Here is a 16,474-nt window from a genome sequence, read left to right as displayed (position 1 = left end):
AACAATTTCAATTTTCCTCATTTGCAGTCTCTTTGAATGGGCACAAGTACCTGTAGCAGCGATCTTTGCCACATTCAAAATGTCGTACAAGATGCTGAAAACTGATCCACAACATCGCCACACTTTCTATTATCACTTCATTTGTGATACATCGCTCTTCAAGCACCAGTGCCATTTGTTCTCGTACAACACCTGGTTTCTTCACAGAGAGATGGTCTGCCACTTCGTTCTTCATCATTCAGACTTGTTTTATCACACTGGAAGTGGCATGTGCAACTGAACCACTCAGTCATATTACACTAGGCTACTGCTAATCTGGCAGTTCCTTTCAGATTTTTAACTGGCTTTGTGAAAGTGCCAGATTATTAAGAATGTCTTACATTTAGTGTGAGCGCATAGGGATTATGCTTTACTAAATCCAAAGATACATTCATTTTCACTAATGACTAACATTTTATCTGGTGAGCTTTTATGTCCACGATTCTTCTAACACCTGGCGACCATCCTTGACTGACCTTAGCTATTCAAAATTGCAAAAAAGGAATTCACAAAATATGAAAAACACTAGAAAAATGAACAGAGGAGCACAAAGGAAAAGCACAAAGGAAACTTTTGAGGAAATGGCTATATCAGTTACAGTTGGACACATGTTGCAGAGAAGAAAATACAAGATTCTTTTTGATAATGTGTAGGTTGTGGCAGCCATGAATGGATGTTGCAGTAAATTGTAATGAGAGACGATAAAGGTTACTACATACAACAATAACTTTAATCAGAAAGAGGTAGTGTAAACTTTGCAGTTCTTGGTTATGAAGAAGAAGTGTTCCAGTAACCAATCTTCTACATTGGAAATGTTTACAACTGTAAATGGCCAAATTGCAATCAAAATTTGAAAAAGATAAATAATAAAAAAGTAACAAATTACTTCAAGTCCCTGCATCAAGATGCACAGCAACAGATATTTATTTCAGTCAGTAGCAAGCCATGGTGTTAACTGAGCGAATGTAACCTGCCATCTCTTGAAGGTGTTATCCACAGGAGTATAAATTTTTTACACAAAAAAATGTGGGACAGCCACATAACAGCCGGGATAGTTTTAATAAATTTAAGAACTCTCATAATATGTACAGTTTAAAGAAATTTCAATAATTTTTGTCCACCTTCAAGTTCAGTCATGTTTCAGAAGACAAGACATCCCGTCAAAATGAATCGATGCACTACAGATATTATAAACCACATGAAGGTAAAAAATATCACAGTAGTAACAATAAAATGTTTCAGCTTACACTTATATACTTTCTCTTGGAGCTGTAAAAAAAATATCAAGCCACTGAATGGTAAAGGTTTTATACACTAACGAGGAACTTCAGAGAATGAAAAAACTCAGGGGAGAAAAAAAGTTTTGGAAAAATCTGTGATGTGCAGCAACATTACGCTGCACATTTTTGTATTTGTATTAGGAAAGTATAGATTCAAAACAGCACATTAGTTTCTGAAGTACTGAAACCCACATTGAAATGCGCTTTTGTAAGCCAAAGCTAATTATAGCTCATGTCACGTGATCTCACCAGCCATTGATAGCAGATATTCAGAGCATAGGACACATGACATCATCAGCCAATAGCAATATCACTGTTAACTAGTGTGAACACACAAATAGGAAAAGTTAATGGTTTAAATTAATGTACATAGTGTACCTACAAGAAAAGTTAAGTTTTCAAATATAATATTGGTCTTGAAGATTTATAAGCTACAAGGAAAAAACTAAGTTTTCACATATAATGTTAGTCTTTTTTGCATGTGTTACACTTTCAGATACATCACACAAATGTGCCAGTAAAACTTTAAATAATGACATAATCTCTGGTCTTCTGGACTTGAAATTCTTCTAAGTGTCTTAGCCCTCAGTGTGTTAGGTTCTAAATGAGAGTCAAACACTCTGTGATTTAAGAAATTCATAGCACAATCACACAAGTAACATAATTCATCTTGCGTAAAAGGAAATTTTCATTGAAACTAATGCTTCTCGAAACACCATTCGCAATATTTTCCTGTAACCTGTAAGAAATAGCTTTATTTCAGCAGTTGCCAGTGTGTGCTAGAAAACAGGTGTTACTGCGCCTGGGCAGCTATGACGACTTAGGAAGCCCGTATGTTCGTATGAATATAGTAGTAAGAGATCTTACATGACGTCATAAAAGAAATACGATAGTCCAAGAACATGGGAATTTCGTAAAACATACTAAAATGCACAATTCAGCTTAAAGTACACATTAACATGTCCAGATTCGCAATGACATAGGCCTCAACCTGATGTTAAGATTTTTAGTGCGGTTTTTGGGATGCAAATTTTCTTGGAGTAACAGTACTGTATAATCTCATGTTTGGTTCTTTAGTGTGGCCTAATACCGTACCTGCCAGAAGATGAAAACGTGCACTTGAAATTCAGCGAACAGCTGAAACTAGCCAACAGTCTGGAATGAAACACTTCATTTCAAGTAAATTGACTGACTCAGCAGAAAAAATTAATAAAAGCCAAATTTCTTTAGCAAACCTACAAAAATAACTTCATTGTTCTGCAAGGTGATTAATGCTTGACACGGAAGTAAAATAAAATCAGAAAACTGAAACTAATAACATATGTTAGCCTTCCGTAATTATGTGAATGTATTTTAATTTACTTGATAGCTCCCAACCACAGAAATCCGTTTTCTTTTTCATTTGATGTGAGAAGTGTAAATGACGAGGAAACAGCAAAATCACTAAACATAACCACAGCTTACACAACCCCCTACCTACTACAACTCTGACTGCTATGCACATGCGCGAATCTGGCAGCTTGGGGTGCACAAGAAAAATTTTTCCACCTAGCATCTGGCTGCTTGTTGCTACTGCTGATACAGCTAACAGCCACTCTTCAAGTAGCCCGAACCGGGATAAGGTATTGCCTTTATGCAACTCAACTGCTTTTGCGTGCGAGCCCGCTCACAACTGCTCAAATTAACTTAATGTATACAGTTCTGACATCACGCTTGATGGCAACAATTTATTGTTATGAAGTATTCCATAGTCTTCATCCTAAGGCCTTTGACACATTTTACTGTTTATCAGTTCTTATTAGTCAAAATTTAAAAAAATTAAACTGAAGACTAAAACAATGAAAAATTCCCAGAATTCTAAAAGATTTCCAGTTTTCTCCCTGTTTTCTCCTGGATGAAATAATTCCCGTGTTTTTCTTGGATTTCTGGGTTGTCCCAGAGCGTATAGACCCTGTGTAATTATGCCTTTGATATAGGCCCACATACATTTGCAGAAACGCAGCTGGCGCAAAAAATTGTTTTAGCAGTTTATGTTCGTTTCATCTCACTTGAACATAAACGCACATGAACTTAAATGTTAGTTAGGTATAATTTTATACTCTTATCCATTTCATTCATACATTTTGATTTTTACACTTCCTTCATTTCAGGACGAGCTTTCCAAATAATTCACTGGTGTGTTATATATTGATAATGGGACCAATTTACTTGCCACTTCAACCACAGTGAGTACTGAAATTTCTCTTCCTTCATTTAGCTATTAATTTAATCTATTCACACTACAGGTGCTAGACCACAGGAACCAGTGTCATCCAGCAATCAACTTCATCTCAAACCTGAATCATCTCTTTTGTCATATTTACCCAATTATAAGATGAGGTTTTCCCCAAATTCTTCATCTGAAAAATACAGGGTCATCTTACATTCGCAGATTAACTATTACTGCTGAAGTCAATGTTTTTACATTGTGTAATCAATTAATGTAGAGGTTCTATTACATTTACAAATGAAGCTTTGGCAACTAAGATCACATGCAGGTTTATTTTGAACAATTCAGAAAGGCTGAGTTGTCACACGAAACTGCTGACACTGGCATTTGTACTCCTGCCATTGGTGCAATCTCAGGCAATGTCTAATTTGAGTATGGTTTGTTTTACTGAACTATTATTTGATATATTTAATTCTTTCTTTCACAAGCATTTGGTTGTTGTTTCTTTAACTTTGTGAGAGATGAGCGAGCACTGCAACCAACTGTTGTTCATCTGTTGCATAACAGACTGACCGCTATTTACCGAGGACAAGTTACAAGACGCTGCATCGAGGAGGTTATAATCTATTCTAAGCTCCTTGGGCTGTACAGATGCTGCTCTTTAGAATTACTGTTAACTGTTTTTCTGCTTTCATTGGAGTAAGTTATCACAAACATAACATTGACTTTAATATAATATATTATATACAGGCAAAAGAAAGAAAATGGCTGTTTTCATAATAGCAATACAAAAGATCGCAACTAAATCTTTTTGTGAGTTAACTGCCTTTTCATCTGCAGTCGGAACTGAAATGACTTTGGGTGAATATTCAAAAATAGCAGACATTTCTGCAAGAGATGATAAAAGTTTACATAGGATCAAGGAGTGCAGAGTAACATGTTGTCAATGCTTGCTGTGATGTATGACACAAACAGAAAGGGATGTCAGAGCTGCTGGCTTTACGCCACCAATTAGAGAGCAGTGGGCAGGTTACATATTTTAGTCTCTTTTCCATTGCAGTTTCAGATTAATTTTGTTGTCCTTATATTTTACAGTAATTATGCCAACAAATGTGAGTGAGTACTATAACAAACATCCTAGAAAAATTACACTACCTGGCAAAACATGGTTTACTTCTCACAGCAAAATCATATTTAATAATGGAAACTGAACCTGTAATATAAATCTAAAACACAGTCACAGGAAAAAGTTATGTAACAAAGAATAAAAAGCAAAACGAAAACTTTAACTTACCTGTGTGAATCCGTCTATGATTCTGAAGGTATGAGGAGGCACGAAAGCTTTTCCCACAAAATTCACACTTGTAATTTTTCTCGCCAGTATGAATACGTCTATGCACAATGAGAGAGTATTTTCGGGCAAAGTCTTTCCCACAGTATTCACACTGGTAATTCTTTTCTTCCGAATGTATTGATATGCAATGGTACTTCAAATCACCCCACTGTCGAAAGTGACGACCGCAGTATTCACACTTGTAAGGTTTATCACCCGAATGCAGCCGCATATGTACCTACATAAACAAGATGAACTGAATGTAAAAATATTAAAAGTCCATGCTTTTGCCAAAGACTTTCTAAACTAATAATTTTTAAAAATCAAATGGCCATGAACACACTCCCAAGTCAACCTATCATGTTTGTATTTTGAACACCCCTTAAAAATTTTATTGTGCAACTTGAGCAGACTACTATTCCTTAAGTACTTGGAAGTATACATAGCAAGAAACTGATACAAATAGGTGACTGGAACATATGCAGCAAAAGTGTCAGCAAACAGTATGCCTTAAATGGTAATCAGCTAGATATATATTGATACTATGATTGCTTAAAATACATCTTGTAAAGGCTTCAATAATGTAACTTATTATTATCTAAAATATACTTTAGGATTCAGACCTAAGTTATGCATCTCACAAATAGATTCTCTTTGTACATGAAGCATATCCAAAAAGCAGGCAATGTTGGCGAAACAAAGTCACAAGAATGCAGTGCCATTATTTATTATCTACAAAATGGATGGCAGAAGACAATGGTTTGATTCATTAGTCATCTGTATGGTTCAGTACAGCCTACAACAATTTTCTTTCACGTGTCACTCTTTTCATCTCAGAGTTGCACTTGCAACCTATTATTTGTTGGATGAATTCAAATCTTTGTCTTTCCCTGTTGTTTTTACCCTCCCCCGCTCCCACTAATACCATGGAAGTTACTCCTTGATACCTTAACATATGTCCTACCTCTCCATCCCTTCTTACTGTCACTTCTTGTCGGTGTTTTCCATATTTTCCTTCCTTCAATGATTCTGCAAGGAACCTCCTCATTCCTTATCTTATCAGTCCAGCTAATTTTCAACATCCTTCTGTAGCACCATGCCTCAAACGCATTGATTCTCATTCTTTTTCTGGTTTTCTCACTGTCCTTGATACACTTCCATGCAATTCTGTGTTCCCAACCTACATTCTCAGAAATTTATTCCTCATTTTAAGGCAATGTTTGACACGGGCTGACTTCTGGGCAGAAATGCTCTCTTTGCCTGTGCTAGTCTGCTTTTTATGTCCTCGTCGCTTCATCTATCATGTGTTATTTTACTTCCTTAACTTCATCTACCCCCCCACCCCCCTCACCACCCTGAACCATGGACCTTGCCGTTGATGGGGAGGCTTGTGTGCCTCAACGATACAGATAGCCACACCGTAGGTGCAACCACAACGGAGGGGTATCTGTTGAGAGGCCAGACAAACGTGTGGTTCCTGAAGAGGGGCAGTAGCCTTTTCAGTAGTTGCAGGGGCAACAGTCTGGATGATTGACTGATCTGGCCCTGTAACACTAACCAAGACGGCCTTGCTGTTGTGGCACTGGGAACAGCTGAAAGCAAGGGGAAACTACAGCCATAATTTTTCCCAAGGGCATGCACCTTTACTGTATGATTAAATGATGATGGCGTCCTCTTGGGTAAAATAGTCCCCCATTCAGATCTCTGGGTGGGGACTACTCAAGAGGACGTCGATATCAGGAGAAAGAGAACAGGCATTCTACAGATCAGACCGTGGAATGTCAAATCCCTTAATTGGGCAGGTAGGTTGGAAAATTTAAAAAGTGAAATGGATAGGTTAAAGTTAGATATAGTGGGAATTAGTGAAGTTCGGTGGCAGGAGGAACAAGACTTTTGGTCAGGTGAATACAGGATTATAAATACAAAATCAAATAGGGGTAATGCAGGAGTAGGTTTAAAAATGAATTAAAAAATAGGAGTGCAGGTAAGCTAGGACAAACAGCATAGTGAACGCATTATTGTGGCCAAGATAGACACGAAGCCCGCGCCTACTACAGTAGTACAAGTTTATATGCCAACTAGCTCTGCAGATGACGAAGAAATTGATGAAATGTATGATGAGATAAAAGAAATTATTCAGATAGGGAAGGGAGACGAACATTTAATAGTCATGGGTGACTGGAGTTCGACAGCAGGACAAGGAAGAGAAGGAAATGTAGTAGGTGAATATGGATTGGGGCTAAGAAATGAAAGAGGAAGCCACCTGGTAGAATTTTGCGCAGAGCATAACTTAATCATAGCTAACACTTGGTTCAAGAATCATGAAAGAAGGTTGTATACATGGAAGAACCCTGGAGATACTGAAGGGTATCAAATAGATTATATAATGGTAAGACAGAGATTTAGGAACCAGGTTTTAAATTTTAAGACATTTCCAGGGGTAGATGTGGACACTGACCACAATCTATTGGTTATGAACTGTAAATTAAAACTGAAGAAACTGAAAAAAAGGTGGGAATTTAAGGAGATGGGACCTGGATAAACTGAAAGAACCAGAGATTGTAGAGAGTTTCAGGGAGAGCATAAGGGAACAATTGATAGGAATGGGGGAAAGAAATACAGTAGAAGAAGAATGGGTAGCTCTGAGGGATGAAGTAGTGAAGGCAGCAGAGGATCAAGTAGGTAAAAAGACTACGGCTAGTAGAAATCCTTGGGTAACAGAAGAGATACTGAATTTAATTGATGAAAGGAGAAAATACAAAAATGCAGTAAGTAAAGCAGGCAAAAAGGAATACAAATGTCTCAAAAATGAGATCGTCAGGAAGTGCAAAATGGATTAGAAGGGATGGCTAGAGGACAAATGTAAGGTGGTAGAGGCTTATCTCACAAGGGGTAAGATAGATACTGCCTACAGGAAAATTAAAGAGACTTTTGGAGAAAAGAGAACCACATGTATGAATATCAACAGTTCAGATGGAAAACCAGTTCTAAGCAAATAAGGGAAAGCAGAAAAGTGGAAGGAGTATATAGAGGGTCTATACAAGGGCGATGTACTTGAGGACAATATTATGGAAATGGAAGACGAGGTAGATGAAGATGAAATGGGAGATATGATACTGCGTGAAGAGTTTGACAGAGCACTGAAAGATCTAAGTCGAAACAAGATCTAAGTCGAAACAAGGCCCTGGGAGTAGTTCTATTAGAACTACTGACAGCCTTGGGAGAGCCAGTCCTGACAGAAGTCTACCATCTGGTGAGCAAGATGTAGGATACAGGCAAAATTCCCTCAGACTTAAAGAAGAATATAATAATTCCAATCCCAAAGAAAGCAGGTGTTGACAGATGTGAAAATTACCGAACTATCAGTTTAATAAGTCACTGTTGCAAAATACTAATGCGAATTCTTTAAAGGCGAATGGAAAAACTGGTAGAAGCCGACCTCGGGGAAGATCAATTTGGATTCCATAGAAATGTTGGAACATGTGAGGCAATACTGACGCTACGACTTATCTTAGAAGATAGACTAAGGAAAGGTAAACCTACATTTCAAGAATTTGTCGATTCAGGGAAAGCTTTTGACAATGTTGACTGGAATATCCTCTTTCAAAATCTAAAGTTGGCAGGGGTAAAATACAGGGAGCGAAAGGCTATTTACAATTGGTACAGAAAGCAGATGGCAGTTATAATAGTCGAGGGACATGAAAGAGAAGCAGTGGTCAGGAAGGGAGTGAGACAGGGTTGTAGCCTCTCCCAAATACTATTCAATCTGTATATTGGGCAAGCAGTTAAGGAAAAAAAGAAAAGTTCGGAGTAGGTATTAAAATCCATGGAGAAGAAATAAAAACTTTGAGGTTCACCAATGACATCGTAATTCTGTCAGAGACAGCAAAGGACTTGGAAGAGCAGTTGAATGGAATGGGCAGTGTCTTGAAAGGAGGGTATATGATGAACATCAACAAAAGCAAAACGAGGACAATGGAATGGAGTCGAATTAAGTCAGGTGATGCTGAGGGAATTAGATTAGGAAATGAGACACTTGAAGTAGTAAAGGAGTTTTGCTATTTGGGGAGCAAAATAACTGATGATGGTCGAAGTAGAGAGGATATAAAATGTAGACTGGCAATGGCAAGTGAAGCATTTCTGAAGAAGAGAAATTTGTTAACATCAAGTTTTGGTTTAAGTGTCAGGAAGTCATTTCTGAAAGTATTTGTATGGAGTGTAGCCATGTATGGAAGTGAAACATGGACTATAAATAGTTTAGACAAGAAGAGAATAGAAGCTTTTGAAATGTAGTGCTACAGAAGAATGCTGAAGATTACATGGGTAGATCACATAACTAATGAGGAGATATTGAATAGAATTGGGGAGGAGTTTGTGGCACAACTTGACTAGAAGAAGGGATCGGTTGGTAGGACGTGTTCTGAGGCATCAAGGGATCACCAATTTAGTACTGGAGGGCAGCGTTGAGGGTAAAAATCGTAGAGGGAGACCAAGAGATGAATACACTAAGCAGATTCAGAAGGATGTAGGCTGCAGTAGGTACTGGGAGATGAAGAAGCTTGCACAGGATAGAGTAGCATGGAGAGCTACATCAAACCAGTCTCAGGACTGAAGACCACAACAACAACAACAACAACAACAACTTCATCTACTTCACAGTCACCAATTTTGATGCTAAGGTTATTGCTATGCTCTTTTCTGCAGCAAGTCATTACTTTTGTCTTTGGTTTACTCTCAATCCATATTATGTATTCATTGGACTGTTCATTCCTTTCAATGGGTTCTGTAATTGTTTCTCCCTTTCACTAATGGTAGCAATGCCATCAGAAAATATTAACACTGATATCATTCATTCTCTATTTAAATCTCATTCCTGAACATATCTTTTATTTTCATCATGTATGGAGTAAACAATACAGGTGAAAAGACTGCTTCACTGTCTTATGTCCTTTTCTAATTTGAACACTTCGTTCTTGATCTTCCATTCTTATTGGTCCCTCTTGGTTCTTGTACGTGTTATACACTACTGGCCATTATAATTCCTACACCACGAAGATGACGTGCTACAGATGCAAAATTTAACCAACAGGAAGAAGATGCTGTGATATGCAAATGATTAGCTTTTCAGAGCATTCACACAAGGTTGGCGCCGGTGGCGACACCTACAACGTGCTGACATGAAGAAAGTTTCCAACCGATTTCTCATACACAAACAGCAGTTGACAGGCGTTGCCTGGTGAAACGTTGTTGTGATGCCTCGTGTAAGGAGGAGAAATGCGTACCATCACGTTTGCGACTTTGATAAAGGTCAGATTGTAGCCTATTGCGATTGCGGTTTATCGTATCACGACATTGCTGCTCGCGTTGGTCGAGATCCAATGACTGTTAGCAGAATATGGAATCGGTGGGTTCAGGAGGATAATACGGAACGCCATGCTGGATCCCAATGGCCTTGTATCAATAGCAGTTGATCTTATCCGCATGGCTGTAACAGATTGTGCAGCCACGTCTCGATCCCTGAGTCAACAGATGGAGACGTTTGTAAGACGACAACAATCTGCACGAACAGTTCGACAACGTTTGCAGCAGCACGGACCATCAGCTCAGAGACCGTGGCTGCGGTTACCCTTGACGCTGCATCACAGACAGGAGCGCCTGTGATGGTGTACTCAACGGCGAACCTGGGTGCACGAATGGCAAAACGTCATTTTTTGGATGAATCCAGGTTCTGTTACAGCATCATGATGGTCGCATCTGTGTTTGGTGACATCGCAGTGAACGCACATTGGAAGTGTGTATTCATCACCACCATACTGGCGTATCACCTGGCGTGATGGTATGGGGTGCCATTGGTTACACATCTCTGTCACTTCTTGTTCGCATTGATGGCACTTTGAACAGTGGACGTTACATTTCAGATGTGTTACGACCCGTGGCTCTACCCTTCAATCTATCCCTGCGAAACCCTACATTTCAGCAGGATAGTGCATGACCGCATGTTGCAGGTCCTGTACGGGCCTTTCTACATACAGAAAATGTTTGACTGCTTCCCTGGCCAGCACATTCTCCAGATCTCTCACCAATTGAAAACATCTGGTCAATGGTGGCCGAGCAACTGGCTCATCACAACACGCCAGTCACTACTCTTGATGAACTGTGGTATCGTGTTGAAGCTGCATGGTACACGCCATCCAAGCTCTGTTTGACTCAATGCCCAGGCGTATCAAGGACGTCATTACGGCCAGAGGTGGTTGTTCTGGGTACTGATTTCTCAGGATCTATGCACCCAAATTGCGTTAAAATGTAATCACATGTCAGTTCTAGCATAATATATTTGTCCAATACCCATTTATCATCTGCATTTCTTCTTGGTGTAACAATTTTAATGGCCAGTAGTGTATATTACCAATCTTTTCCTATAGCTTACTCCAACTGTTCTCAAAATTTTGAATATCTTGCACCATTTTACATTGTCAAATACTTTTTCAAAGTCAACAAATCCTTTAAATTTGTCCTGATTTTTCTTAGGTCTTGCTTCCATTATCAGGCATAATGTCAGAACAATCTCCCTCATTCCTTTATCTTTCGTAAAGCCAAACTGTCATATAACAGATCCTCAATTTTCTTATACATTCATCTTTACATTATTCTTGTCAGCATCTAGGATGCATGAGCTACTAAGCTGAATGTGCCATAATTCTCACGTGTATCTGCCTTTACTGTATTCGGAATTGTGTAGATCATACTCTCCCAGAAGTCTGATGGTATTTCTCCAGTCTCATAATTCTATATACCAACTTGAACGATGATTTGGGTGCCACTTCCCTCAGTTATTTTAGAAAATTCAAAAGGAATGTTATCTATTCCTCCTGGCTTGTTTGACTGCAAGTCTTCCAACACCCTGTTAAACTTTGACTCAACTGGAGTCCTATGTCTTCCATACTGACTTCCAATTTTTTTTTTTTTTTTTTTTTGTCATCAGGCAAATCCTCCCCTTCAGAGAGGTCTTCAATGTTCTCTTTCTACCGACCTGCTCTCTCATCTGCATTTAACAGTGGTATTCCCATTGCACTATTAACGTTGCTGCCCTTTCTTTTAATTTCACCAATAATTGTTTTAACTTTTCTGTATGCTGAATCAATCCTTCCAACGACCATTTCTTTTTGATTTCTTCACATTTTTTATGCAGACATTTTGGCTTGGCTTCCCTGCAATTTTTATTTATTTCATTTTTAAGACAGTAGTATTGTTGTACTTCTATATTTCCCTGAACATTTTTTAACTTAATTCTTTCATTGATCAGTTGAAGCATTTCTTCTGTTACCAAAGGTTTCTTCACCAGTGCCTTCCTTACACCTAAGTTTGTCTGTCCAATGTTTGTGATCAGCCTTTCCACAGACGTCCATTCTTCCTCAATTGAACTGCCTACTGTGGTATTCATTATTGTAGCATCTACAGTCTTAGAAAACTTCAAATGCATGCCTTCATTTCTCAGTAATCAGTATTCCATTTCTTTCCACACTGATTCTTTCGGATGATGCAGTTACTCTTCATAATTACTAAATTGTGATCTGAGACTATACCTGTTTTTGGCTACAGCTTACAATCCAATATTTGATTTCAGAATCTCTCATCATGATGTAATCCAGGTACAATCTTCTCATGTCTTCAGCCCTCTATACCTCCTCTTCTTGTGATTTTTACAACAGCATAATTGCTATTACTAGTGGATATTAATTGCAAAACTCAATTATTCTTTCTCACCGTTCATTTGTACCAGTGACCCCATATTCTCCCATAACCCATTCTTGTATGCCTTCCCCTACTACTACGTTCCAATGATTTAGTTTACCCTCTCCCTACTGAATTACCTGTCTAATATCTGCACATATTTCTCTGTCTTCTCATCTTCTTCTTGTGGTGTCAGCATATATAACTGAACTACTGTTGTTGCAGTTGGTTTGCTGTTGATTCTGGTGAGAACAAATCTTTCACTGAACTGCCTACTCATAATAAATCCTACTCCAGTTTTTCACTACTACTGATATTATCCCACATTTGTCTGACCAAAAATCCTTAGCATTTCCCTTTTCAGGTTTTGTAGCTTCCCTACCACATACAAAATTCTGACATTCCACACACTAATTATTCTTACAATACTACTCTTTCACTGGTTACTCAATTTTTTTCTCATGGTCTTCTCCCCTTTAGCAGTTGCCTCCCAAAGATGATCCAGATGGGACACTAGTGTCGAATCTTTTCTAAATGGAGAGATCATCATGACACTTAATTACAAGCCCCATGATCTGTGGTTAGACTTTGTGTGTCCTTAATGCAGTTGTTTCCATTGCATTCTGCATCCTCATGCCATTGATCATTGCTGTTTTTTCCATCTTTAAGGTTCAGGTTTTCTCCTCATCCACATGAAAGTGCCCTCAAACTCTGACCTTTCCTCTGTGCTCTTAGACACGGCTGTTGGCAGAAAGAGGGTGACTCCTTAAACTGGAAATCTTCAGCCACCACTGCTGAGGATTTTTATTCAAAATTTAAGCAGTGGTTGGGACTGAACTAGGGACCCCATGAGATTTTGATTACTAGTCAAAGATGCTAACCCCAGACCAAGGATCTGCAATTGCTCAAATTCATAAGGACACGAGTCTGTTTTATTGGCCAACAGTAATGAGTTTTGGAAAGGTTAGATAATGATGTTATGACTTTAAAAGAGGATGTAAAAACTTGGATGGAGAACAATGGAATGCAAGGCCCAGTATCCACACCACTGGAATTGTATAAACTGCAATGTGATTGACAACTGATTATTGGTGCTAATACTGATGAATTTCCTCATATTGTACACACTTCTATTTATAAGACCGTCACAGAAAAACTCTGATAATCACAAATTTTATGCAAGGTGGGTACTGAAAATGCTTAACGACCATCATATCAAACATAGGATAACAAGTGGACAAGCATGTTTGAACCAGATGGAGATGATTTATTTCCGCACAGTGTTACATAAGACAAGGCGTAGCTATCATACACCAATGCAAAAGCAAAAACAATAATCAATGCAGTGGCACCATTCAGTTGCGCCAAAACTGAAAAGAATTCAAGCATTCTCCTTGCCCAAGTCAATAAATGAAGGTTATTAATTTCTAGGCTGAAAAAAGCACTCTCCTGTTTCGTTTCATGGAATGTACATCAACAACTACAGCAGACATGTACTAAAAAATGCTCATCAAATTAAAATGTGCCATCCAAAATCGATGGGGTGAGAAACTGCCATTCATAAATGACATCTCACATGACAGAGTGGGTCCCACATTGCTGTCTATGCCAAGGATAAGATTCAGCATTTCCATCGGAAATGTTTTGATAACCTGTACCACTCTCCCAACCTACAACCTAGTGTCTAATACCTGTTCTTGTATATGAAACAATGACATGTGGATAACAAGTCAAAGATGATGAATTCGAGACCACAATTGTGAATTGGTTCAACTCTCAAGTATTTCTATGCAGGCAGGTTGAAGAAGTTAGTGCAACTTTACACCAAGTACTTAGAAGTTAGTGGCAGTTACGCAAAAAAGTGAAGTACGCATGTAGGAAACCAAAACTACCAATAAAAACATTTTCTGTACATAAAAAATGAGTAAACAACCCATTATTTTTGAATACTCTCTGTGGATATACATGCTCAACACTCTTTTGACCACATGGACTATAGTTACATACACTGAGGTGCTTAAATATCTTCAACATTTTGTGGCCCTGTCAGCAACTGTGTAAATATTAATTTTAATTTTAATAATTAACAGCCTCAGTTGCACCATTTGCCTACAATTTACCTAGGTTTCAATCGGGATTACCCACTATGGAAAGACGGTAGTTACTGTTATTCTGAAGAAGGTTGGGTTATCCCGACTGAAACCTAGGTAAATTCTAGACAAATGGTGCAACTGAGGCTGTTAATTATTAAAATTAAAATTAACACTGAGGTGCCACAAGTCATGGGATACCTCCTAATATTGTGTCGGATCTCCATTTGTCAGGTGTAGTACAGAAACTCGATATGACATGAAATCAATAAGTCACTGGAAGTATCCTGCAGAAGTACTGTGCCATGCTGCCTGTATCACCATCCTTAACTGTGAAAGTGTTGTTCGTGCAGGATTTTGAGCACAAACTGACTTTCAATTATGTTCCATAAATGTTCAATAGGATTCATGTTGGGCAATCTGGGTGGCCAAATCATTTGCTCAAATTGTCCAGAATGTTCATCATCAAACCAATCGCAAACAACTGCGGCCCGGTGACATGGTGCATTATCATTTATAAAAATTCCATTGTTGTTTGGGAACACGGATTCCATGAATGGCTGCAAATGGTCTCCAAGTAGCCATTTCCAGTCAATGATCAGTTCCAGTGGACCAGAAGACCCAGTCCATTCCATGTAAATACAGCCCACACCATAATGGAGCCACCACCACTTTGCACAGTGCCTTGTTGACTACCTGGGTCCATGACTTTGTGGGGTCTGCATCACACTCATGCCCAACCATCAGCTCTTACCACGTGAAATCAAGACTCACTTGACAAGGCCACAGTTTTCCAATCAGCTAGGGTCCAATAGATATGGTCATGAACCCACGAGAGGTGCTGCAGACAATGTCGTGCTGTTACCAAAGGCACTGGCATCGGTCATCTACTACCATAGTCCATAACACCAAATGTCCTAATGGGTACATTCATCATATGTCCCACATTGATTACTGCAGTTTTTTCAAGCAATGTTGTTTGTCCATAAGCACTGAGAATTCTAGGCAAATGCCGCTGTTCTTGGCCATTAAGTGAAGGCCGTCGACCACAGCATTGTCCGCGATGAGAGATAATGCCTGTAATTTGTTATTCTTGACACACTCTTAACACTGCAGACCTTGAAAATTGAGTTCCTAACAATTTCCAAAACAGAATGTCCCATGCATCTAGCTCCAACTACCACTTCATGTTAAAAGTCTATTAATTCCATGGTTGCAGCCATAATAATGTCGGAAACCTTTTCACACGAATCACTTGAGTACAAATGACAGCTCCGCCAAGGAGCTGCCCTTTTATACCCAGTGGATGCAACGCTACTACCATCTATATATGTGCATATCGCTATCTGTGACTTTTGTCACTACCAGTGTATAGCCATCTAGGTACTGGAGGTAAAACTAAAATGCCATTCACAAGCAGTGCAGTAGTGTGTGCTGTGTCTAAAATTACGTAATGCAGCTTATCTGCACTGTAAAGTGTGTCAACATGTCCTGAAAGATCATTTCAAGCTTATCGCCTGTGGGCATTATCACTTTAAGGCAAGGAGGATTGTTAACACAGATGCCCACTATCATTAGACACATAATACTTAACATCTGCCTTGCAGTCACTGGTCATATTCAACAAACCAGCTGTTATCCAATAAGTACAAATTATGACTCACTGGTATTCACAATGTAATGCAACAGAACCGTGTGTTGCCTTTTTGGAAGGAACTGGGAGGCCTGTATCTACCCTGACAGTATGAAACCTTCTCCACATGACCAAACTGGTTTCTGGGTGTCCTTCACA

The 16,474-nt window shown here is 38.8% G+C and overlaps 1 protein-coding gene across 2 annotated transcripts in view; it reads right to left on the bottom strand.

Moving 5' to 3' along the window:
• The window catches only part of LOC126095296 (zinc finger protein 665-like), a 148,827-nt gene that overhangs the window by 29,400 nt on the left and 102,953 nt on the right, over window positions 1-16,474 (bottom strand). For both annotated transcript variants that reach the window (XM_049910080.1, XM_049910079.1), the window contains exon 7: window positions 4,823-5,099. In XM_049910080.1, the coding sequence (XP_049766037.1) occupies window positions 4,823-5,099 (277 nt within the window). The remainder of the gene's footprint in view (window positions 1-4,822; window positions 5,100-16,474) is intronic.

The sequence above is a fragment of the Schistocerca cancellata genome, chromosome 8, assembly GCF_023864275.1.
Source record: "Schistocerca cancellata isolate TAMUIC-IGC-003103 chromosome 8, iqSchCanc2.1, whole genome shotgun sequence".
Lineage (NCBI taxonomy): Eukaryota > Metazoa > Arthropoda > Insecta > Orthoptera > Acrididae > Schistocerca > Schistocerca cancellata.
This window is presented reverse-complemented; position numbering and strand designations above follow the sequence as displayed.